General features: G+C 50.8%; 1 protein-coding gene across 1 annotated transcript in view; it reads left to right on the forward strand.

Annotated features, from left to right (window-relative positions):
* MICALL2 (MICAL-like 2) overlaps positions 1 to 23,473 on the forward strand; it is a 28,166-nt gene extending 4,693 nt beyond the window's left edge. The window contains exons 3-19 of the mRNA XM_009886083.1: positions 6,028 to 6,104; positions 6,225 to 6,273; positions 9,920 to 10,061; positions 12,514 to 12,674; positions 13,346 to 13,467; positions 13,858 to 14,529; positions 14,738 to 14,913; positions 15,774 to 15,849; positions 16,168 to 16,283; positions 16,792 to 16,941; positions 20,003 to 20,058; positions 20,557 to 20,680; positions 21,274 to 21,364; positions 21,728 to 21,801; positions 22,145 to 22,259; positions 23,238 to 23,284; positions 23,376 to 23,473. Coding sequence (XP_009884385.1) covers positions 6,028 to 6,104; positions 6,225 to 6,273; positions 9,920 to 10,061; positions 12,514 to 12,674; positions 13,346 to 13,467; positions 13,858 to 14,529; positions 14,738 to 14,913; positions 15,774 to 15,849; positions 16,168 to 16,283; positions 16,792 to 16,941; positions 20,003 to 20,058; positions 20,557 to 20,680; positions 21,274 to 21,364; positions 21,728 to 21,801; positions 22,145 to 22,259; positions 23,238 to 23,284; positions 23,376 to 23,473 — 2,346 coding nt within the window. The remainder of the gene's footprint in view (positions 1 to 6,027; positions 6,105 to 6,224; positions 6,274 to 9,919; positions 10,062 to 12,513; positions 12,675 to 13,345; positions 13,468 to 13,857; positions 14,530 to 14,737; positions 14,914 to 15,773; positions 15,850 to 16,167; positions 16,284 to 16,791; positions 16,942 to 20,002; positions 20,059 to 20,556; positions 20,681 to 21,273; positions 21,365 to 21,727; positions 21,802 to 22,144; positions 22,260 to 23,237; positions 23,285 to 23,375) is intronic.
* The last annotated feature ends 2,013 nt before the right edge of the window (positions 23,474 to 25,486 follow it).

Below are 25,486 nucleotides of genomic sequence, written 5' to 3' on the forward strand. Positions count from 1 at the left end.
TTGAGCTGCGGTGCCCCGGCCCCTGCGCCCACCATGGGCCCTCGCCTTCCCCACGGACACAGCCCCGGCAGAAATCCCAGCTCCTCCTTGGGAGATGCTGCGGGCCAGCGGCCGGCACCAGGAGCTCTGCCGGCACCCACGCCGAAAACCTCCAAGCGAAGAGCTCCCCTCTTGCTGCCTACATGTTGGGGGTTTTTCCCCCCCTGCTGTGTTTTTCCTTTCTTCCCTCTGTGGCTGGAGCAGAAATAGTTTAAACGCGCCCTTTCCATTGTAAAACAAGTTCAGGCATCAATTTTTGGGGAAGCATTTCCTTCTTCGCCGTTTGTGTTTGCTTAGGCTGGGCTTTCCTCGCTCAGCCGTTTACGAGTCGGGAGGTGAGGGCTATTTAAACAAAATGCAATAGAAAGGCAGGGCCCGGCAGCCGCTGGATTCCTGCACATCACTCATTTTTCCCATCCAGAGCTCTGCCTGTGGGAGACAAAGTGTTTCCCAGCCCGTACTGGTGCCATTGCTGGTGCCCTGTGGGTTTTGACCTGGTCCTGCCTAAATGTTAACGTCTGGGAAGGTGCATCACTGAAGGGAGATGTAGATCCTGCTTCCTAGTTGGGTGGTTTTTTTTTTTCCCCCACTTCTGGGCTTGTTGGACTGTGAGGTGAGGGTGTTGAGGGGGAAGGTCAAGGCAAGGGAGCAGCGCAAAGACTGCCCAGGAGTATCGATTTAAGTGTTAGGTCTCTCCCAGTCAGATGTGTCCCGCTGGTGAAGGACCGGGTTGGGTTTTCTGTACTGCAGTTTTCCTTGAATCCTGCCTTTTCCCTCATGCTCCCAGGACAGCCTGCCGCTTGGGTTTGTGTGCAGAGATCTCTCTTACAGATGTCTTGCTTCTGGTGGAAGCCTAAGGAGAAGATCTCCTCCTGCTCTCTCTCCTCTGTTGTTTTGAAGTTGGAAGAGGCAGGAGCGGGCTTGGGCAGCGGGAGGTTGGTGCGGGAGGTTCAGGCATGCTTTCTCTGTAGTCCCCAGTGCTTGGGCAGTCACCATGGTGTTGCTGCCCGTGGCTTCCTGACGTGCTGTTTTCCACGTGACTCCAGATATTTCCTTTCCTTCCTTTGGTTCACACTCCCAAAAATACAAAATACCAGGGCAGAAAGGTTGGTGTGACCAGGAGGTGCTCGCAGAGGGACTGCGACCGCTTCCTGGCTGACTCTGCAGCTGGCCCGTCCGGAGCATGGGTATAAACAGGGGCTCAGTGACTTGAGAGCTGGAATAATCCTGTTGAGCGGTTGAGTGGGCTGTTTATAATACTTGAACTGCGCATCGAGGGTTGCGAATAGAAGTATCTTAAATAAACACTCCTGTACTGAAGAGGGAGTACGTTCCTTGTGGCACCTCTCTGTTCCCATTCATTTTCTTTTATGACGGAAATTCTGCCTGACTTTATTGAGGACCTTAGAGAAACTCTTTCTGACTTTGACCCGCTCAGCAAAGACTGCCTGAAGGTTAAAGTAAGAGAAGCTTTTATCAGTGACCTCCCTCATCGGTGTCAGTGGTGTAATGCAGGAAAGCACCAGGTGTATCCTTGGCTGGCCAAAGTCCTGCTGGAAGGAAATTATGCTTTCAAGTGGTTGGCGGCCAGGGTTGCCGGGTGTCATGTGTCAGATCCTGGCGCTGAATACTTGTGCAAATTCTTCATGAATCTGTAAAAGCTTCTGTGAGTGTTGGCGGTGCAGGAGCCACCGGCAGAGAGGTGCGGCTGGGTGCACGTGTGGCTGTGACTCCTGCTTCCCAGGGGCTTGAAGTGGTTTATCCTGAGCTCCTCCCCTTGCTTCTAGCCAAGATCCTAGCTGAAGATTAAAAGCATCATACTAAAAAAAAAAAAAAAACCAAACCCAAAAACCTAGAAAAGGATAATTGGTGTTTGGAGCGCTCAGTGTGTTTACAGCAGCTCTGCTGTATAAATCACTTGCAGAACATGATTCAGTCACGGCATCAGAGTTTTGCAATAGTGTGTTTTCCGTCTTGGTTTACACAAATGACATTCTTGGGCTGAGGAGGGCAGGGGATTTCTCCCTGCAGGAGCCTGAGAAATTCCCAGGAAAACTTCAAGCAATTACAAAACAAGGTCATAATCACCGGCTTTTCTTGTGGGATCGTGGGTCGGAGGACAGGCTGGTGTGCATCTCTCCCCCCTTCCTGTTTTTTTGGCCGGAAAACATATGGAAAATATGATAACTTCTCTCCAACTTGGCTGATGTTGGTGTATATGTTATCGGTGAACAGGGCAGGCTGTGTAAAATTAGAAATGCATTTCCCACTCACTTCCCACTCACCTAAGGATGCTCTGGGGGAGTGGAGATGCATGCTGAATTACCATGGAAATTCATTTCCCTCTAGTCCCAGTTGCAGAGTGCTTCATAGCCAGCCCCAGCCAGGCACATGCGCCGCGTCAGGCAGGTCCCAGCCTATTTTCTGGGGTGGTTGTGGAGCCCTGAGGCTCCTCTCATCAGAGGGACGTGAAGCCTCACGGCAGCGTGGTGGGAGGCTGAGGTCTGCGGCTGCTGCGCGCAGTGGTGATGGCTGTGCAAGCTCCAGCCACAGTTTTAGTGGCCTTGGCCTGATAAGTGACTTAGAAGGAGCAGGGGAGCCATGCACCCTCTGTCAGCTATTAATGCCAGATGTTGAGGAAAGGTTTTGATTAAGTGCCTTCTCGTTGTCCAGGATCTTGCTCTTTCCCAGACTGTGAACTGGTGTTTAGCTTGGCGTTCTGGGAATTGACTGGTTGGGAAATCCCCTTGGCGGCTGAGCAGCAGCAGGCACCCGTTCCTCCAGCAGCATTTCCCGGGCTGCTGTCAGCTCAGCGGGGCAGGACGAGGCCGACGGTCGCCCGTACGGACAAGGAGGGCAAAAAGGCTGGGGTGAAGCAGATCTGCTGCCTGCTTGGCCTCCACGGGGTTGCGGTTTGCGCGACAGGCGTAGGCGAGGATGGCTCTGGGGTCAGGGAGTCTCCTCTGCTGTTGGTCAACCCCAGCGGCACACTGCAGCTCGCCAGCGAGACCAGAGCAGCGTGGAGCAGGCATTGCTGAGAGGAGAACGAGCCCATGGGGACATCTTCCACCTGGGATTCCCAGCCCTGTCCCCTCTCCCCGGGTTGTCTGCTCCTCCAGAAAGAGCACAGCTGAAAGGTCCTGTTCCCAGCAGAGCACACTGGATTTGAAACCACTGTTGAAGGACTGCGAGCAGGCAAAAGGATGCTTCACTCTTTTTCAGTGGTCCTTTTGACTGCGCATATCTTCTTGTGTCTAAAGAAAATAGTACAGCAGTGCTGAGAGGCAGAAGCTTTTTTGGGACCATCATGGCTCTGGGACTTTTTTTGCCCAGTCTAGCAGACTGGAGGTAGAGTTTCCCAACTGAGTTAGTGCTGGTAGCAGTGGGAGTCTTCCCAGGGAAGCACATGTGCTTGCAAAGGACTGTAACACGCTTTGCGGGCGCTGGGTCTGTGCAGCTGGAGCAGTGGGCGGTCACGGAGATTTGTGGGCATGAGAAATGCTCGGCCACTTTTTGCTAAGAGAAGGATTTTGGGGGGGGGAGTTAAAAACTTCACTTCTATTCCTGTGCTAGTGAACTCCACTCTGATTTGTTTCCGACACTGGAGGCCCTCTCTTGGGTCAGATTTATATTTCTCACCTCTTCCAATTAATTCAGTTGCCTGTGTTTTCTCAGCGGAGAACTCCTACTTCTCCATTTGTATTAGTTCTGCTTTCTTAGGATTACATTGGTCCAGAGAGCTTTGATATTCCAAGATTGGAGATTCACCAGCAAGATCAATTTCCAAAAGAAATATTATATATAAGCAGTTCACCTGACTAACCAGGGGAGGAGTGATGCAGAGAGGGCAGGAAGGTCTTGAAATGACCAAGTAACCTGGTTGTTTGCTCTCTCCTTTGGGGAACAGGAGGGGATTTCAGACATTCACCCTCAGAGATTTGGATTTTTAGGTCTCTGTTACATGCCACACAGTGTGAAGCTGCACACACACTACCATAGCGAACAGCATTCAGCATGGGAGCGAAAGGCACTGACCAACAATAAATAGGTAACTCCAGTATGTTATGTCATAGGTGTCAGCACGACCGAGGAAGCTGGAGCTCCTCTTTGCTCTTGCAGGTGTTTTCCTGCGTTCAGGATGTCTTTATTTGGGAGCAGAACCGGGAGTGAGGCAGAGCGCTGCAATCATCTCCTTCAGCTGGCTCTTAAAAAAAAAAGCTGATTTTCTTGCCTGACACAAAACAGGATGATTGTAGCTATTGTTTCACTGAAACTTTTTTGGCTTGTGATTATTTTTGTTGCTCTTTTTAATCCATTGTCTCGCGGAAGGGAAATCTCTGGGCAGGAGCACTGCTTGAAGAAAAACCACTGCAAATGGCTTTGATTTTGCACAGGAAAGAGTATGTGATTTAGAGGCGAGATGTGCCTCGTCTTTATATGCTTGTTGGGGGAGTTTGACCTTTGGGTCTTATCTGTTGTTCATTCTCTCCTTATCCCACATAGCAATGCCGGATGCGGGAAGCAGGGAGGAGGCGTAGGCTGTGGCATGATGGACAAACCTGTTTGAAGGCGCCTCTCATTTATAACGTAATGCTCCACTTTCTGTACTAAGCAGATAAAGGACCTGGCTTGCTCCTTGCCATTACAAGTCATGGAAAAAGTTTCCCTGCTGCGATGCAGATCATGTGTTTGTCTCATGAATAGGTCGCTGCGAGCCAGCTTTGTCCTGGTTTTGACACGGCTCCTCTCCGAGGTGAGGGACTGGCTAACAAGGGTAGGTCCACATCGGTTATAAAGGTGCTATGTAGATAAATACAAAGTTGGTGCTGGAGCCTTTTCTGCTTATCAGCGAGAATTTCCTCTCTGATATCAGCCTTTTGGTTAGCTCTGTGCCAGCAGGTACAAGGACTGTAAAGAACTGGGTTATCAGAAAAGAATTGACCCTACCTGCTTGCCTGGGCAGGAGGAAGCAGTGTTGGAGAGCGGGGCTGCCAGCCAACAGTCGGGTTTGTATTCCCAGTTTAGCAAGTGACAGTCGGTTTAAAACAAAGCTGACGGTGGCTGTTTCCTAAGCGAGGGACACGCTCTGCTGTGGGTGAGAAAGCACGCTGTGTTGTGGCTCTGCTTCCCATAGCACAAACTCACTGTCCCCCGTGCTTTCTTCCTGTCCTGCCAGGTCCCCATTTCTGAGTTCCCAGCACAGTGCAGAGAGAGGTGGCGTCTGGGTTGGACCAGATGGGGTGAGAGCAAATCTGGGGAGAAGGGAAGAGGGAGGTGATGTCCGGGCCCAGCAGAAAGGAGGAAGGATTGCTGATTTTGGCTTGTAACTGCAAACAGTAATTGCCTCTTCCTTTTCAGTTATTGGTTATGACTACAAATCAAAAGGGAAAGGAGAAAAAGATTTCTTGGTGTTATCAGCTGCAGTATTGTGTTGTGGGCAGAGGTATTTCCCAAGCAGATTCCTGGTGCTGGTTTTGTGGAGCTCTGCCAGAGGAGAAAAGAGGATTTGAAACCAGTACTCGTGTGCTGGTGGAAGCAGCAGCTTCTGAGATCAGAGGATGAGGGTGCGTGGGAGAAGTGTGCGATATGTGCAGCATCTGAGGGATCCACACCTCATTGGAGCTGAGGTCTCTCTGCGTGGAGGCAACTTGCAAGACAGGAGAAGAGCATGGATGTGACTGTTTGGAAAGTAATTCCAGGGAAAAGAGTGTTGCAAATCTGGCTGGCAGGCATCGGTGTGTCTTTTTGATGTTGGAGAGGCACAAGGCTTTTTTGGGGGGGAAAAAAATCCACCCCATGAGTTAGAGGTTGCTCCTGGCTGTCTCAGCAAAACCCCTGAATCTGCACGGGATGTTTTGGCATCAGCATGTCCTGTCTGCAGGAGGCTGCGGGAGTCAGCCCTGCGAGGCTGGATGTGCCAAAAATGTGTTGTGCTGCCTGTGGGCAGATGGCTGTGCCTGCTGGGTCTCCTGCACGTCTCTGTCCTAGGAGGTACAGCAGATCTGTGACTATCTCGGACGGGGTCTGCCACGCTATTCCCTCCGGAGTGTCTCTGAGAAGGCAAGGTGGGAGGAGGTGCTCTGTCCCCCGAAGCAGTGAGGCTCAGAGAGGTTCAAGAAGCTGGAGGTGAAGCAGCTTGCTCTTCATTACCAACCTGAGATTTTTCTCTTCTTTCTGTGTTTCAGAAACTTCAACTCCCTCAGTAAAGAAAATGTGTACGAGAACAACAAGTTGGTAAGCGACTTTTAATGTTTTATATTTGGTCTAGTCTATGACCTGCCACCTTGCTTATGGGGTTTAGCGACAGAAACCCAGCAGATGCAGTGTGCTGAGTGTGCTGTATTCAAATCCTTTGCCTTATTCTGCATGTGTCCAGTCTTCTGATTTGAACGGCAATGCCCAGTGTGCTGGCTGCTTGAAAGCACCCTCAGACTGCTCACGCTTCTTCGCTGGCTGCACAGCGATACCTGTGTCCGGTGTGTCCTGTGGCAGGAGAAACTTGGACAGAGATGCTGGAGGTCAAGACGTGGACATGTTGAGTATGTGATGCTCCAGAGGGATGGAGCAGGAGCTGGGAGGTAGATGATGTGATAGGGGAAGCATAGGGAGTGTCTCCCCTTTCTGCTCATTCCCGGCACAGGGAATAAAGGCTGCTGGAAGGTGGAGACATCTTAAAATCTCATCCTGCCTGGACACTTCACCCCAGGATGGGATTTGAGTTTCTCTTGTTCTCTCCATGAAGAAAGTAGGAGTTGGGCAGGCGAACCCCCTCCTACACTGGATTCAAGCATGGGCTTAGTGCTCCAAGGAAGGATTTTTTCCTCCCTTTCTCACTCGCAAAGAGAGGCAGCAGATTAAAATGCTTTTTTTTCTTTTTCCCCTTGGCGTCGCTCCACACAGCTTCGTGGCTGCTTGGCAGGAGCTCGGGATGCGAACGAACCACGGCAGCTTACTCTTGTCTGGACTGGAGGAATGACATCCTCTGACGCAGTGAGCCATCTGAGGTGGTCCTTGCCTCTGGGACAGCTAAAATTAGCCCCTCATGTTCCTTAGCTTCTGATCCCCTTCAGCCCCGGCCATGTTCACAGCGCCTGTGACGGACCCCCTGTCTCCCTAGGCTGGGGCTGCAGTATGTGAGCAGTTACTCACGCTCTCTGGGGTTCAGCCCTGCATGTTCCTATCCTCTAGGTGAGATTCAGACCAAGTGGTTTTGCCCTTGAGGTTTGGTATTTGGCAGGCAGCAGGGCCTCTTCGCCATGGACGGTCGTCCCGGCCAGAGTGCTGTGAAGCCCTGAGTGTGGCTCCTTCCCCAGCCGGGCTGATGGTGTCTGCTGTGCTGGCGGCTTTGCTTGTTTCTGGGAAATGAGCTGTACGAGCCGCCTCCACCGTTTTTATTAATGAAAAGCTTCTTTGTGCCTCTCATAAAAAGAGTTGCTCCCTTCCTTTGTCGCAGGCTGTGTTCCGCCCCCCTCCTCCCTCCATTTCTTAGTTTCTTTTATGTCCTCTATTTCGTTCTCTCTTCCGTACTCCACCTGCTGTAGGATGACTTGTCTGCGTTGCCCTTTCACTGCCGGTATCCTGCTGCCTTGGCTCTGCCGTGAGTGGGGTTCACCCCTCTGTCTCCCTGTGGGCTCCTGGGCTGGCTTCCCCCCTCGAGCTGCTCTCCATCCTAGCTCCTACGCTTTCTTCCTCTGGCTGCCCTTGGGATACAAGTAGGTTTGATTTCTCCCAGCACTGTCGCTCAGCTATTGTTCAGACCCTCCTTGATGCCTCACTATTCAGTAGCTTCTTTTCAGGGGCTGTATTGTTCAATGAAAAAAAATCTTGTCCAAGCTGCAATTTGCCATATAAGGTCTTCTTCTGAGGAAGAATGTGCCACTTCTCAAGTGCCAAAAAAACCAACCCCAAACCCTAGGAAAATTTCAGTTGGTGGCATTTTTTTGCTAAAGATTTCAAAAAATATATAAAGAGGAGAAAGGTTTCTAGGGGCCTTGGATTCAGTTCTTTCAGTGCAAATGGATAGTGGCGTGGTGTAGCAGATACAGCGGTGGCCTGTGTCAGAGGAAAGCTGTTCCTGGCCGGCTCAGGTGTCTTGGAGCGTATCATTTTGCCTCCTCTATGCAGAGGGGGAGCAGGGACACTTCACCTCTTTTGTAAAGCACTTGGAGCTGCACTGGTGAAAAACGTTATGCAGAAATAACATGTTGCTTCTGTAAAGGCCAGCCTGAGCAGGCCTTTAAGGAGGAGAAGGAATAGAGGAGAAGAGTAACTGGGCCATGTTAGGTGGTGATCTCATTGGATCTTCAGGCAAGAGCAGTTCCCAGGAACACGAGGATGCTGTAGGCGCAGGGGACGCTACATCCTAATGCTGCTCTCCGCGTTGCTCACCCGGTTCTGGCCAAACCAGTTGTGTGCGTTTAGCATCCTCCTCTTTGTGGTCCAGGCAGCCCCTCATGCTTGTTCTTTGCCTGTTGCACTGGTCTCACCTGTGGCACCATCTGGAAGGAGGTGGCACGGCCTGTGTTCCTGCTACACTGCACACCGGGAATGTCCAGCAAGAAAAAAAACCTCCACTGGTCAGACCAGTAGTGCAGCCAGTGTGGTGGGGAACGCTCCAAAGAATATATTAAGTACCAGTCTGCGAGACAGGCGAGTGCGGGGCTGGGCTGGCAGCTGGGATGACGCAGCCGGAGGTAACTGGCTGAAAGCGTACTTAATGTCAGCTCAGTTACATTTTTACTGGGATACCCAATGGAAAAAAATTGTAATTATCTTGCTAAAAAATAATGGCTGTTTGTTTCTTCTAAGCGGGAATAGTTGGCTTGTACACCAACACTGTTGTGTGTCTGTGCCAGAGGTCAGATGCGGAGGGTTTTAATATGTTCAAGTCTTTCTTTAACTCTTTCACTGTGGGGTTCAGCAGTAGCCTTCCTTGTGCCACCGCTCCTGCAAGTGCTGTTTTCCTTTGCTGTGTTGGCATTTCAAAGGGGGAGGGAAAGGATTTTTTTTATATAAGCCAGGAAGGAAGAAGGCTGGAGAAAGTCCCTAGTAAAAGCCCTGCACTGAGTTGAGCAAGGGCAAAGTCACTTTATGGATGTCGCAGTTTTTTTTTATCCTCTAATAAAAGCTCTTGTTCAGAAGCAAAAGAAAACGGCTTTTCCCTCCTTTAGCTTATTTTGATCCTGCAGTTTCAAAGCAGAGGGGACCACAAAGAAGAAGATTTGCCCCAAATACATGTTAGGCAGCATGGTAATGGTTAAGCTGGAAGGGAGGTAGGTATCAGGAGTTCTTCTACATTATTCCTCTCTTCCCTCTCTCTAGTCTGGGAGAGAGAGCTCCCTCCTGCAGCCTTAGATTTCCCCTTTTTCAGATGGGGAAGAGCAGGCAGTAGGCAGGAAGCGTTAACATTTGCGCAGCACTCGGAGATAGAAAGCTGCCTGCAAACACCTACCCGCGCACCGTTAATTGGGGAGCGCTGCAGGTTGGGCTGGAAGCCTGGAAGCGAGTCTGTCAGCCTGGACTGACACATCCCCTTCTGCCAGGCCTCGCTCGCCGCAGCTGCGCGTATCCGGATAGAGGCAGACGCGAGGAAGAGCAGGGGAAGCCCAGGTGAGTTCTTGTGCAGTGAGCTACGGCCAGCTTGCCAGGCCAGATTTTTGGCTCCCTGCCTGAATTTCTCAACGCGGTGGCTGGAAGCCATGACTCCGTTGGTTCCTGTAACGGCCATACGATGTAGGAGTTAAACTGGTGCAGCTGTTCCCCAGTAGAGTTACTATTCGAGTGGGGCTGTTTGCAGTGGACTTTCTTACTTCTGATGAGGAGCAGTTCTGCTGCCTGAGCTGGACAAGACCCCTTTTTTGTTTTTTCCTTCCTTCTCTAGGCGTTTCGAGTGGCGGAGGAGGAGCTGGGGATCCCAGCCTTGCTGGATGCAGAGGATATGGTTGCTCTGAGGGTACCGGACAGGCTGAGCATCCTCACCTATGTTTCCCAGTATTATAACTACTTCCATGGACGGTCTCCTAGTAAGTACCATATTTCCTGGAGGGGTGGGAAGGATCAGGGATCGATTTTGTGCTTTCCCTTGCCTCCTAACAAGCTTGGAAAAGCAAAATAGACTGCACAGAGGACTTTTGGTGCCAGAACTATTTCAATGGAGGATCTGAACTCTACACGCTGGCCTGCAGTATCACCAGTGCTTTTGGAAGGGCACAGGGCCATGCCTTGTCTTTAAAACTAGGGCCTTAAAATTTAATATACAGTCTAATATTTCTTACGATTCAGCCAGACAGGAGCAGTGAAGGTTGTCCTCCGTGGTCCGCACCTCCGCTTTCCTTTCTCAAGCACCTCCATCCCTGCTCCAGTCCTTGCCACACCAGAGGGCTGGTGAGAACACAGATTCTAACAGGGCTGAGCTTGTCTGTGAGGCTGTGCCAGTGCAACAGCATCCACGGTAGGGCTTGTACAGCGCAGCAGAACTGATATAAGGAAGTAGAAGAAAATGACCCCCTTAACTGACATAATTGTGATAGCAATTCTTTCAAACATAAAACAGACCACAGAGCTGCCAAGGCATTATATTCACGTACTGGAGAGTTTATCTGGGCTCACAGGAGCATTATTGTAGACTTGGTTTATATTTGGCTTTAAGCTCATACAAAATGAAATAATACGATAAACCAATTTCACAGGTTCCTCCAGAGGAAACTTTAGAAAGTGGGACATGAATGACTTAACTAGTTAAGGTGAATCTAGATGGAGATGACAGATATGAATTGAAAATGTCTTACATCTTGGAAAGAAACCACAATTCACTCTGAGAGCTGCCTTTAATGTCTAAACTCTTCCCCCTTCTCCACCTCTTTATAGAGAGCATGCTTTTTCTCTTCCTCCACAACCTCTTCCCTCCCCCCTCTTCATTTTTTATTTCTTGTTTTAAAACCGTGCTGACTGAAGTCAAACAAATTGCATCGTGTTTGTGCCAAGTGGTGGGAATCTGGGTCAGTTTGGGGTCTTTACCCCCTCCCCCCAGCATCTTGCCTACCCCGTCATCAAGCACAGCACATTTTTATACTCTCTAGTGTCCCACAAAATGCTCTGCTTGCATTCCTGTTGCTGGGGTGAATGTGCGTGCCTGAAAATGAGCCCAGCCAGGAATGTGCCCTCTGACACCAAGCAGACTCCTAATACCGTAGTCGTGCCCTTCGAATGCGCTCCAGCAGGACCATGAAATAAGTAGGACGCCGAAGGCCAGAGAGGGCGAGCGGCCAATATTTTATTGAGGTCAGGTGTTTACAGAAGAGCAGAGCTGAAGCCACCCGTCTTTGCGCTGGGCTTTGGGAACTAGATAAATGGCACAAGTGGGAAGTGAGGGGGCAGCCCGAGCCTAAACTGTTTGCTGGGTCGGCTGTCACCAGTCCACTGGTCGCTGCGGTAAAGGAGCCCTGGGTGTTTGTTTGGATAGCCAGCTTTACTGAGAGAAGACTGCTGGGAACTGGGCTTCCTCTCTGCTCCCTACACCCTGTCCAGACTCCCTCTGTGTTTACTGAGAAGGGTATAATCTCTTTTCAGACGGGTGGTCATTTAATTGGTTGCTCTTAAATTGAAGATGCGGCTCAAATATCCCACAAGGAACACAGAGACATCTCATTCTGAATAGGAAGCTGCACAAAAATAACATCCCCGTGAGACACATGAGGGGTCTTGTCTGTAAAAACTGTGCATGAAGCCTTATTTCCCAGGGAAGCCTCCCTGCACTTCTCATTCCTTGCTTGATTGAAGTGTGTTTAGGATTCTCTTTGCTCCGCTTCTTGTGAATTTAGAGGGGTTTTCTTTCATCTGGAAAGAAGAGGATGGGGGGTTTGCAGGCTTTTTGAGGCAAGTCTTGTTCGTTTCTGCGTCAGCACCACCATGGCACCTCCAAGTCTCTGTCATAGAATTGCTCATTTGTAGTGGTCATTTCTGCATTCGACAAGCCTGTTTGCTCCGTGAGAGTCCCAGCTGGGATGTGGGGTGGACGCCCACAGCAATGAAGGTTTGGGGTGTGTAGGAAGTCCGGAGCGCAACAACTTGAATGAAGCAAACCCTCCGTGCTTCAGTTCCTCAGCTGTAATACCTAACAGCCGTGCCTGTTTCAGTGGTGATCAGTTCCAGCTAAACTGTGGGCTTGTTCACCCCATTGTGGGTGGTTTGTATTTTGCCATTTTTTTTTTTCATTCCCCTTCATGGAATTCCCTGAGAAGAAAAAAAATCAGCAGTTTCAGCTACCACATGATTCCAGCATGTGCTGGTAAAATTCACTTGTCGCCTCTTGTCTCACTCCTCTACAGAAGTGCTTGTGAAGGAAGCTGTGTCCCCTTGTATCGTTTGCATGTTATTCATCAGGCACCTCTGGATCTTCTTGTTTTGTAAATGACTCCTAAGCTCATGGGTTTTCCTTAAGTTACCTTAAAATCTTCCCTTCTTCCTTTCTTCCAGTTGGAGGCATGGCTGGAATCAAGCGTCCTTCCTCCGAACCTCAGGAGCAGCCTCTTGGAAAGAAAGCTGTTTCAGAGCCTCCTAAACCAGTGCCACCAAAACTGCCTCCTGCCCACCCACCAGCCAGAGCTAAGCCAAAAGAAACTTCCCCAGTCGCCATGGTAAGAAATGTGTTTTGAGATGCTCTTTAAACCTTAAATCTGTTCAGTGAGCTAGAGAGTATTTCGCTCGTTCAAAACTCCTAGCGGTAAGGACTTAGTCTAAATGTTCTGCTCGCTATGGGGGATTTAATCCAGAGGTCTGGTTACTGCACAGATTCAGGTGGATGTCACTGGAAAGCCATCAGTCAGATGGGATTTATCTAGTGGTGAAGAGGACATGGGTGTCTTAGGACATGGCTATGCTGTTCCTTGATCTTGGGGATGGAGACTTTTAACCGAAGGTATCATTTTTGCTAGAAAACATTGATTAAATTCTTGGAAACAAGCAGGGACAAAACCAGGGTGGCAGAAAGGAAACTCGTTTCTCAAAAGGGTAAGGAACTTTGCCAGCTAATTTAAATTGAAGACCTTTGCACTTCAGCTTCCCACAGATGGACAAAACACCCTGGTCCTCGGGCTTTGTGGTAGCAAGTCCCCCTTACTCTATCCTTCCGAGGGCTGTTCCACTTCGTATGAACATGGGTTAGTGGGAGCGGGGATTTTCTGGATATCACTTCTCTGTCCTAGCCAACAACTGGCAGTGCTTGTCGAATTCTCTCTCCTACCTGGGAGATTTGTAGCTGTACGCAGGGTCACAGCGCTGCCTGCTCACCCGCTGCTTTTCCCCACAGAAAGGGGTCCTGGCAGAGAGCGGGAACATCCCTAGCAGCAGCTGTGGGATCTGCGGGAACCACGTGCACCTGGTGCAGCGCTACTTGGTCGATGGGAAGCTCTATCACAGGAACTGCTTCAGGTACAGCTCTTCAAAGTGGGGGCGCAGGTCTGTGAGTTGCAGAGGGGCAGCCTGGTTCCCTTGGGACTGGAGGGAGAGTGGTGTGAGGCACTCAAGGTGATGGAGGACATTTTTGTCAGAGTGGAGGCAGCCTGGGCCTGCTCTTGACCCGTGCATAGGGAAAACTCTTTGCACAGGTTTGTTTTCATCCACGCCTTTCCTACTTCAAGCCATGCTATCAGCAGCTCCTGTTTTGGTGCCTGAGGAATGTGCACACAGGGTCTGCTCACTGCCAGTGTGGTACCTTCGCCCTCCCTGTGCTGACAGTGGAATTGTGCCTGCACTCTCAGCTGTGTGTCAATGGCCTCCCAGTGCTCTGGAGGATGTTTTCTGAGACTTTCTTCTCCACAGGTGCAGGCAGTGTTGGAACGTGCTTCTTCCTGGAAGCTACAAAGCTGGGCCTGAGCCCGGTACGTTCATCTGTACCAGTCACCAGCAGCCAGACAATGTCCAGATCTCTGGTCTCCGCAGCACGGGGAACAAACCTGAGAGCACCCCAGCCCCTACCGCTGCCAGGGCATTCCAGAAAACAGCAGAACCCAAGAAATCGGAGCAGGTGTTGAAGAAACCCAGCCAGGAAGGCCTTGCTAATTCAACCAAGCCATCTGTTTCATCTTCTGGAAGCTCTGGCTTCAAAAGTGTAAATACTCCATGGTCCTCTTCACCTGTAAATAAACCAAATGACTGCAAAGGTACCCCATTGGGAAATAAAACAGATCACCATGAAGGTACCACCTCAGGGCCTCTTTTCACAACCTCCACAACAAAAACACAGCAAGCCCGAGAAAATTTTTTTCGGTCCTTGGAGTCCTCCAGCAATAAAACCTCTGACACTAAAACCCAAGTCCCTTCTTCTCACGGCCCTGGTAAAACTGTCTCTGCCAGAACCACTACTGAGATCAGTCCAGTGAAAGCTGAGAAGGATCAGGCACGTAACCATATTGCACAGGCTCTGGCTGGATCAATGACCTCTCCAAACAGGCCAGGAGGACTCAGTTCTACTGGCTCCTCAGCATCCAGCAGGTAAGTGCTATTTCTCTTTCCCGCTTTACTCCCAAGATAATCCTTGGGGCAACTTGGAGAACTCCCGGCATCTTTCTTCCCTTTTCCCTGTCTGCATTTGTGGCTGAGATTTAAAGATATGAGAGGGACTTATCCAAGTCTTTGGAACAGAGGCCAATAAAAAGGTCTACCTTTTAAAAAGACTACCTAGATTGTTCTTTTTTTGCAGTGGCAAGTTTTCTCCCAGCAGTTCTCAGTGGCAGAATCCAGCTCCGAAAGCACAGTCCAGCAAAACAGGGTACACAGCGCTGAAACAGGAGAAGATCACAGACCCTCTGCCCAAGAGCCAGGCTGCCAGCAAACCTGCCGACTCCCTGCATAAGCCAGAGTCGAAAGGCATCAAAGGTGAGGGTGACTGGTTCACATACAGCTCTGCCTGGACATAGCGTGCTAACTTAATGCCTTTCTTGTGGACCAGTACAATGCATGTGTCGGTGACTCTTATACTTTCTGTCTGTACCACCACATAAGGGTTTTTTGCATTCTGGGGCTCAACACACCTCCCTGTGTAATTGCTCCCTCTAGTATCGCAAGTTATTTTTTCTCTGAGGATCTCCAGGTATTTGAAGTTGTACTAGCTGTTATCAAACATTGGGATCATGGTGGATTTCAGAGGCTTTGGTAGACTTTCCTAGACCTTGCCAGAACTTCAGGATGATTTTGTGATGGCAGCTGGGGCTCACCCAGCCTCCTTGTCTGTTTTGAACTGAGCTTCCCCCATGATGACTGAGAAGTGGGCTGAGGCTGATGTTCTGGGTGGTACCCAGTGTCTCAACCACTTCCAGATGGCCTGTCTTTCTTTTGGCCAGGAGCAGTATCTGTGGCTCACAGCAGTTCGCTGTGAGCTTGTGGGTTTTTTCTCTCCCCCTCTTCCTGCCCCATCCTTTGGTCTCTGAGGTCTGAGCTGGTTGTGTTATATTGCTGTTGAACCTGCCTGTTCCTTTACGCCGTGGTGGTGTTTCTGTAGCTGCATAAGGTTTAAAGCATTTGAGCTGAAAGGGGTAAAATGCCACCATGGTTATTTGCTACCTATTATACATGAATCTGTCCATGTTAAACTTTTTGAACTGGTGCTGGTTTGCTACAATAACATCATAGTGTCTGTCCCAGTAGATGGCTTGTCTGCTAAGATGCTCCTGAGACACAAACCTGGCTTGTTTCTTTATATTTGATCTGGTATTATCTTGCTATGTCCCTTCTTTTAGGAAGCATGAACGTTGGTGAAGACAAGTCTGAGGGCCCAACAGAGTGGAGATCTCGGTTGAAGCCTGTGGCCATCAAGTGAGTGTCTTGGAGCTGGTGGGTCTCTGTGACAAGTGAATGGTCATGTCGCTGTCTGCAGCTGTGTTTGTTGCTGCAGGTCTGTGTGCACATAGGAGGGAAGAGTTCCTGTATTTTAATGCTTCTGTTTTCAACAATTTGATGGAAAAGGCAAAGGCTTTCATTTCTGGGGAGGGAAAGCGTATTTCAAACTGCTGGACTCTGATTAGAAAAGCGTGACTGGCCTGGATGGAGATCCAGCCCAGGATGTCGAGAGCTCTTCCTGCGGACCATTCTGCAAGAGGGATGGTTTCCTACCTTTGTTTTTCTTCTTTGCAGAGACCAAGATGGCTCTAAGAAACCTACTGATAACTCCCAGGTGGGAACAGGGAGCCCAGCACACAAGGAGACAAAGCCAAGTCCATTAGTTGTCCCATCAGCAAAGCAGGACTCTGGTATGAAGGATATAAGCTTTGCCTTCATTTTGCTAGTCAGACATGGGACAGGCATTACCGCTGCAAGGCATATCTAAGAAACATGTTGGTGGAGACTGTGCCTTGCTTTCAGGGATTCTTGCTCTGCGCCTGCTTTGGCCCTCTGGTGCCTTTATTTGGAGAGCCACCCTTCCCCAAGGAGAGGGACTCGGTCTCCACAGGGTGCCCTTCTGCAAGACAGCTAGCAAGATCTCACTTACTCTCTCTTGCGTAAATGTTTAATGGTGAGAAATCTTGGTGGTGGTTCCCAACTGTTTATTCTTCTCTTCCACCCTTCTCTTGTACTCTGGCCTTGTAATCTCCCTGTTTCCTTTGGGCTTGTGCCCTTCACTATCATCAAGAGAGAACTAGGACTAGAAATGAAGGTGGCTAGTGGGGAGTGCCAGAGATGCTGGGTAAGAATGGGATTTTTATGAGATACAAGGGTTGAAATTTCTTACCTAAAACCTGTCTGTGCTTCTTAATCCAGCTTCCTCTGGTGGATTCATGAAGAAGAAGCTGATTCCCAGCTCAGATCTTATCAAGAGCTGCCAGAATTCAGAGCAAGGCTGGGAAGACCCTGGGAGCTCTGCCAAGAAGGAGGAAGAGGGCAACCAGTTGAAGAAAAGCACTACCACATGTAAGGTCTCTTTTGCTTGCTTAAAGGCACTCTCTCCTCTGCACTGTCAGGGGACAGAGTGAGTGGTCAGTATGGGCGATGTGTCCCTGAGTTTTCTGTGGCTAAGCCTGTGCCTGTTGTCATTGGGGAAAAATCTGTGGCATTAATTTTTATTAGCCAGCTTGGCCTAAGCAGGAACCAGCCAGGCCAGAGAATTCAGTGGGAAGGGAAGAAATTAAAATAGGGATTTGTCAAGGTCACTGCCCTGTCATTCTTTAGACTCAAAGCTATGAAGAGGACCATCTCCTAATTCAGGGAACTGGGATCTAGTTGATGTCTCTGTTCCTCTCCAGTTGAGTGCCTTTGGGAAATGAGAGGAATGCAGATAACTGTCAGCCAGAGACTAGCTGGAAGGACACATGGTAGCAGCAGCCAGGGCTGCAGCTTCTTGGACTTTCAAAGATGTTCTGACCAGTTCTGACCAGTTTGTTCCTACGCTTAATCCAGTTTTGCTCCTGTATGTTCAATCACAGCTTTACTGTGTACCTCTCCTCCTTTGCCCGTCTGTCCTTGCTCCTACATGTTCCACCACAATGTGAATCATAGAATCATTTAGGTTGGAAAAGACCTTTAAGATCATTGAGTCCAACCGTAAACCTAGCACTGCCAACTCCATCGCTAAACCATGTCCCTCAGCACCACGTCTTTTAAATACCTCCAGGGATGGCAATTCCACCACTGCCCTGGGCAGCCCGTTCCAATGCTTGATAACCTTTTGGGTGAAGAAATTTTCACTAATATCCGAACTAAACCTCCGCTGGCACAACTTGAGGCCATTTTCTCTTGTCCTATCACCTGTTCCTTGGGAGAAGAGCCCGACCCCCCCCTTGCTACCCTCTCCTTTCAGGCAGTTGTAGAGAGCAATAAGGTGTCCCTTCAGCCTCCTTTCCTCCAGGCTGAACACCCCTGGTTCCTTCAGCCACTTCTCACCAGACGTGTGCTCCAGACCCCTCACAGCTCCGTTGCCCTTCTCTGGACACGCTCCACCTCTTTAATGTCTGTCTTGTCGTGAGGGGCCCAAAACTGAACACAGCACTCGAGGTGGGGCCTCACCAGTGCCAAGTTTAGTGGAACAATCCTTCCCCAGTCCTGCTGGCCACACTATTCCTGACACAGGCCGGGATGCTGTTGGCCTTCCTGGCCACCTGGGCACACTGCTGGCTCGTATTTAGCCAGCTATTGACCAACAAAAACATTCCATTTCCTTTTTCCTCAGACTCAGCCACGAGGTTCAGTTTTGCATCTTTCCCAGCAAGCGAGCTGTTAAGATAGGGGAGACTGGTTTTATATCCGTCTTTCTAAAGTTTAATGGTTGCTGTTGGGGAGTGCCTGCTGTGGGAAACTTTACCAGCGGTCTGCCCCTGTTTTTCACATCTTTGCAAGTCTGCCGTGTGAAAGGCTGTTCTCTTGCTGCTGACACTTGGCAGCATGTGGATTGAGGACGGACTTGTTGCTTCTCTGTATAGGTCTTTACCTCAGCACTCAGAGAGCGTCTGTGAACAATCAGCTACTGTTCCTGCCCTTAATCCTGTGTGTGTTGCATGGGGCTGTGGATGGTGAGCATTTCTGGAGATCGTTAGTTTTCTTTGGTGTAGGTAGTGTTTTCTGTTGAGAGAGGAGGCTCCAGGGTCTTCTTGCCAACTGTCCTATTTCCAGTTTGCAGGCAAGCGGCCAACCTATCTTGTGTCTGTCAAGACAGAACTTGAGGATATCAGGGGATATCGGACCCTGAGCTGGTCAGGAGAGCATTGTTTTACGAGCTGTTCCTCTCCAGTGACCTTGGTCTTCTCACGATCAGTGGTGCGGGTTTCTGCCGTGGTCGGAGATGCTGCAGAGGTCAGCCAGAAGGACCCTGGAGATGCAGGGCTGAGCTGGGAGAGGCAGGTGTGCTTGGGCAGCGGCAGGCTGCCCATGGCAGGCCAGGTCCTTCTTGGAGGAACCTTTAGGAGAAGTGCGAGTCGCAGGTAGCGTAACAGGGCAACAAACCAGCAGCATCCAGAGGGCAGAGTAACCGATGGGGGCCAGCAGTGCAGGGACAACACAGCTGATTGCCATATCCAGCAGTTTCTTATTTTGCACTCTTCGTGGAAAACGCAATAGAGCAAGGACTGGGCAAATGGAGAGCTGTCCTTGAGCTCTTCCTTGCGTCAGCACCAGTTGCCAGAGACTCTCAGGGGGCTCCCCTAGTCTGTCTGTCCTGTTTTTCTCCTTGTGTGTGATGAGCCTGTACCGCTGATGCCTTTCTTACAGCCCTGCTCTTTCGATACTAGAGTTTTCCTTCCTATCACATCATCCACGTACACCTCTGTTCTCTCTTTGTGGTAATTATCCAGCCTGGCCCCTCGGGTATCCGAATACCTCACACTCTTCTGTAGTTATCCTTGCAGCACAGTTGGGCAGAGGAAGCTGAGGCACAGTGGAACAAACACACGTTGCTTAAGGATTGATTTTAATAGGTGTCCAGGGCCTAAATAATGCTGTGTAGTGGGGCCTAAGGGACTTCTCACCTAGGAAGTGTTTTGTGGAAGGAATTGAACCTTAGTTTCCTGAGGCTTATGCTAAGGTCCCCTAGACCATCTTTGTTTCATCAGTATTTACTGATACTTCTTTGTACAAGAGCACTTAGAGGGGCATTTTGAAGTATATCTTGGTGTTTCCTGGGACAGTAACCCAATATTTCTGTTCGATCCTTTGGAAGCTTAATAAGGAGTGGCTTTTGCTGCAATAAGTGTCTTTGAGTTTTTACAGGATAATGAATGAACGTGGAAGTCAATATTCTCAGGTGCAAGCTCCCAAGTCACACCTGGGTTAGGTGACAGCCTATGCCCTGGGGATGCACGCAGCATCCTGTGACCGGAGGGTACCCGCAGACACATCTCTCGCCTTAGGTGTGCCGATGCATGTGTGTCATCGGTGCCCTCTGTTGGGTGGCAGGGACCTCTTGTACTCTCTGGTGCTGTCCCACACCACAGAAACATTTAAAGTTTGTTGTGGCATTTTTGGTTTTTTTTCTCCCTTCTAGTTAAACCCTCTGTTCCAAAAAGCATCCAGAGCCCTGAAGCAGTGTCCCCAACCAAGGTATGGCTGGAAACCAGGTGTAAGGGGAACAGGCTGGGGTTGCTGGGTATCCTGCTGGAGTGCTTGCCCAGAAATATCCCAGTTTGTCTTATTGGGAGGGTTTATTTGAATTCCCAGGGAAAGGGTGAAAGGCTGTGGGGCAGAGACAAGATAGAGAGACTGCTAGTTGCCTCCCATGCAGGGAGACAATAGAGGTTCGAATAAGACAGTGCCAAACAAAATTCTGGTACATACAGCCTTGCCCAACAAAGGAGGAGGAATGTCTGTGGATTAAAGAGGGTGGGTAGATGTTATCACTCACAGTGAATGTATCACACATTGCAGTGGCCACCGCTGTGTTGTGAGCAGCCAGCTCTGCATCTCTCCTGACTTGGCCCTTCCAGAACATCGCTCTGCAGTTGGGCTGCTTCTGTCATTTCCCATCTCTGTTAGGGCTGTGACCTCAGCAGGCAGTCTGAGGGTGCTAAGCTGTGTTTGTTCCTACGTTTGGTTTTCTAGCTGCGCCCAGACTACCTCCCCGAGGAGGAAATCCAGGAGAAGGTGCGTGACATCGAGAAGCAGCTGGATGAGCTGGAATTGAAAGGAGTGGATCTGGAGAAGCAGCTGCGTGGTTGCGAAGGAGGTAAAGAAGACCAGGGGCCAGCTCTGTTATGGTGGGAAGGTGTCAGGCTCATGTCCTACCCCTGGGCATTATTGGCTTCATTTCTAGGAGCTCATGCTACATGTTAGACACATGGTATACCTGGTATAGCGAGATAAAGCCCCGGGGAATTTTGAACCCTCTCTGGCTGTTCCTAACCTCTTATTTGAGCGAAGTCTTGTATTTATTTGGCTGAAGATCAGGGAGTTTTGGGAGTGGAAGGCTGCCATTGATCTGACTTTTGGATCCTAAGCCAGACTGGCCATCATGGCTGGCTCCAGTTTGGCAGGGCTCAGTGAGTTCATTCGGAATGGCAGAGTTGGGCCGGCCACATGGAAGATGAGCTGGCTGCCCTGTGGCAGGGTATCTGTGAGCATCTTCCTTCAGCCTGCAGGGAGCGATCTGCATCCTTTCCCTTGTACCCCGGAGTACCAAAGTTGAGCTTTTTTCACTTGAGGTTGCCTATGGCTCATCTAAGTTATCCCATGCTCTCCCTCAAGTGATTGTGTGTTTGAGCCAGGAAGACTGAACTGGTGCAGCTTCTGAAGGAGTCTTGCCCTTTGTCTCCTTTGCAGATGAGTCTGAGGATGCCCTCATGGTGGATTGGTTCAAACTGATCCATGAGAAACAGCTGCTGCTCAGACAGGAATCAGAACTGATGTACAAGTAAGTAAAATTCACTTGTCTGCTTATGCACTTCACCTGTGAGCAGTAAGCAGGGATGGATAGGGAACGTAGCAGCCCAAAAAATAATGTGCCAATTGGTAGGATGAGGGAGGGCCTGGGGAGGGAGGTCTCTGGGACAACTGCCAGTGTCCTGAGGTATTAGCTGATGGACCTTTGAGCACTGATGAGCACCCAGGGTCTATGATGAGTTTGCAGGGAGGGGAACCTTACAAATATGATGGAGAAAGATTTCCCTTGACCCACCCGTACCCAGGTGGTCAGGAATGCAGAGATGAGACTTTAGCACAATATGAGAAGGGGCATGGAGGGGCAGTAACTCATAACTTCTGTGGTTCCTTCCAGGATGAAACAGCAGAAGCTGGAGGAGCAGCAGTGGAACATTGAGATGGAACTGCGACATCTCATGAGCAAGCCAGGTAAGGACCAGCTGCACTGAAAGTCCTGCCGGCCCCTGGCTGTGTGGAGCCCTCTGCTCTGCATGCCAGCCCTGGGATGTCCTTTGGATCTGAACGACGCTGCCAGGGATTGCAGTTTCGCTGTGGGATGTCTCCTGAGTGCGCTGTTGAGCTGCCAGGTGGAGACTCCCTGTAACATCCAACCCACCTGTGCTTTCTGAGGGGATGTAAGATGTGCCCCTGAGCATGAGGATAATAAAATTTGGGCCTGTGAGAGGGACTTGGTGGAGCAGGGTGGAGGCAGGAGCCACTGCGGGAGGTACTTACCTATAGCCGTGAGATGGGCTTCCCTTGTCTTGTGCAGAGGAACGGAAGACACCCGGGGAGAAGAAGCGAGAGAAGGAGCTGCTGGACTCGTACCTGAACACGGTCAATGATCGGAATAATATTGTGGAGTGCCTGGATGAGGACAGACTCAGGTGAGGGCCCTCAGATGGTGGGAGATGAGCCAACACCAGGGATGATTTCCTCTGCTGCCCAGGCTGTAGGGGTGGATGAATGGCTGTAATCCAGACTTCTGCTCCATGAGAGGTGGATGGTGACCTGTCACCAACCATCTTGTCCTAAATGCTGCTGCCATTGCTTCCTTGGCAGCTGTTAGGAACTGAGATCAGGACTGCAGCCATGTTCAGTGCTCTCTCACGCTAATGCTGCTCTGAGGACAAGGGCTGTGAAGATGGAGAAGGCTGGGGAAGAGAGGGAGAGGCTGGAGCTGGGGAGGATGGAGGCAGCACGGGAGCTGCAGGCGGACTCTGAGAACATGAAGCCAAGAATGCGCTCATCTGCAGCAGCAAGTGAAAGAACAACTGTAGCCGAGAGTTGGATCCCTCCGCAAGTTCAAAGGAAGACTGCTGTGTCAAGTAGCTGGATTTGTGCCTCCTGTTGCTGAGAGCAGCCTCTGTTTCCTGACCTCAGGGCACTGACTCCAGCTCCAGGAGTCTAGTAATGCCCAGACTTTTGGCTCTGGCCTTGCCCAGGCCCAAGGAGACAGCAGCCTGTTTGTCCCTCATCGTGATGAGCACCTCTGCAGCACCCCAGGCTACTTGGCATCTCAAGCTTTATTCACCTCCTCGGGTGTGGTACTGTCTCACAACTCGGTGAACTGGGATGATTCATAGGCCAGCTGGGGGAAGGGCCTCCCTGCTGCAGGGCTGGACTGCCACACTCTGGAAATCCCCGCACAGGGCCTTGATTTCAAGAGAACCAGATGCAATTTGCTAATGTCTAGGACTCCTCTAACTGGTTGGGTTTCTTTCCTGCACCCTTCTAAGGGTGTGCTATGGAGGTTGGCCATTTCCGACTGGGGGAATAACAGTAGTCTTTGCATGGATTTTGGTGCCTACCACCTTTTCATGTAACATGGCAAAGTTTTCTAATGCCGTGCTGTTCCATTACAGAGAGCAAGAGGAGGACCAGATGTTGGCAGACATGATCCAGAGGTTGGGTAAGAGCCCTTTCTACTCTTATGAAGCAGCACTGGGTGGCACTGGGGCTGTGGGTCTCAACCTGCTCCGTGTCTGCTCCCTCTCCTGCAGATGGATCTCTCGAGAGCCAGGAACCAGACAAAAAGAAGAATAAGTTCCGCTTGTCCAAAATATGGAAGCAGAAAAATAAGAGTAAAGCTCAGGAGTGATGTTCCTTTGCCCAGCGGCCCAGAGAGGGCCATCAAAGAGATGTTCCTTCTTCACTGCTGCTTTCCTGGAGTCCTGCAGGACCGTGATGAGGCTCCTCTGCTCCCTGACTTTGAGACTGCAGGTTTGTGGACCAAATGGACGGTGTGAATCCCCTCTGGCCTTGGTATGGGGCCCAAAGATGCCTTTCCCAGAAGATGGACTTTTAAGACTGTTTTCCTTCTTTGGATCTAGCTCAGAGCTGGCTTCAGCCTCATTGGCAGCTCAGGAGGGCAGAGCTCAATTTGCCCATCCGCTGCTCTGGTGATTACCATCCTGAGTGCAGGAGCACGGCACTGCACGTAACCCCACGGTGCCCCACTCATGTCAGCCAGGGCTGCACCAAGGACACTGTGCTGGTCTGCCAAAGGGCCGTTCTGCCTCCCTTCCTCCCTGCCTGCGTGTGCTGTGGCTCCTTGGCCAGGATCAGAGAGGCAGAGAAGGGAGGTCCTATGGGGCAAGAGAGATTGAGGGTCTCCCCTTTATTATGCCAGTGCAAACTGGAGCTGCAGGCTCCACAGCCGAGGGGAGGCAGAGTGTGGAACCACCTCTGTGTCTATGGGGTGGGATGTCCTAGACCCAGAGCAGTTTCAGCAATAGCGCTCTGTTTCCAGACCTCCTTTTGGGAGGTGCTGCAGGCTGGTTTCTCAAAGCCATGAGAAGTTGCTCACTGCTTCATTCCTTCTATGGGGGAGATTTGTAGCTTCGTCCTTTTTCTGACTGCACAGTGAAGCCGGGTTTTCATTGCCTGTGGCCCATCCTGCTGAAGACGAACAGAAGTCTTCTTTTAACAACCTGGTGCTAACTGGGAGCAGAAGGGAATTAATGGGTTTGCCTCACCCGCTAATCTTCTGTGTGGGACCAGCATTTCATCTCTTGAGGCTCTGTCCCTGGGCAGCCAGCGCCCTCAAGGGGTGCTGTGGTTCACCTTGGTGGGACCAGGAGAGTACAAGCAGATCCTGGCTTGTTGGCAGTGAGTCTTTCCACTCTTCCCTCCGTCCAGAGTGACTGCAGCCAGACCCCTGCCCTGTGTGGCAGCATCCTCTCTTCCCAGTCAACTTGGGGAGCAAGGAAGGAGACGGGCAGGGAAAAATCAGAGTAATTCATGATGCCTCTAGGTCTGGTATGCGTGGACTTTCCTGCCCTTCCCTCCTCCAAGCCAGGTACTTTGAGGTTTCTCCGGGTCCTGTTCTCCAGCAGGGCCTGGGATTTTGCAGGGAGGAGGTTTGCTGCCCGCTGTGCCCAGTGGCAAAGCAGGGGCGATGCATCCCTCACCCACGAGGTGGCAGTGGGACTCTCTGTCCCAGCCTGCCTGCCCTGGGCACCGCAGGGGGGTGCTGGGTGAGGTACCAAGTGCCCGAGGGGCTTCCTGGTGCCCACAGCGTGTGCCATGTGTGTACATGGGGTGGGTCACCCTGTACCTGCATATGCTTTTGTCCAATAAAGAGTTGCTGGAGCAAATCTTGAGAGTCCCAGCGCGAATTTGGATGTGGGTTAGTGGGTGTGGGCTGCCCTGGTCGCTCTGAGCACTGAGGATCCCTCTCCACAGCTGTGAGTGGTAGCAGGAGCTCGGCGTACCTGTGATGGAGAGGCTCTCCTGCCCAGAGCTTGCAGACCAACTTGCAGGTCCTGGGAGAGCAGCAGCACCAAGGCATTTCTCAGTGATTCCATTTATGTGTCAAACTCCACCTGGCTCTCGGATAAGTGCGTTTTCCCCCTTGCTGCTTTAGCATCACGCGCATCCCCAAGCCTTGTGGCATCCCAGCCTAGCCAGCAGTCTGAGGGAGGGGACGAGAGGCAGACCTTTGTCTGTGGCTGAGCCGCGGTTTCATCAGGTAAAACGCTGATGGAGCGCTTTGCTCCGTGCTCGCCTGTGCTCACCCAGAGGGGAAGATGAGCTGGTTTTGGGGGACGTGCAGACCACAGGGGCTGGCGTGCTGTGCCTCGCCATCCTGGTCTGCTTGTCGGGAAGCTCA

The sequence above is a fragment of the Charadrius vociferus genome, unplaced genomic scaffold (genome assembly GCF_000708025.1).
Source record: "Charadrius vociferus isolate BGI_N301 unplaced genomic scaffold, ASM70802v2 scaffold430, whole genome shotgun sequence".
Taxonomy (NCBI): domain Eukaryota; kingdom Metazoa; phylum Chordata; class Aves; order Charadriiformes; family Charadriidae; genus Charadrius; species Charadrius vociferus.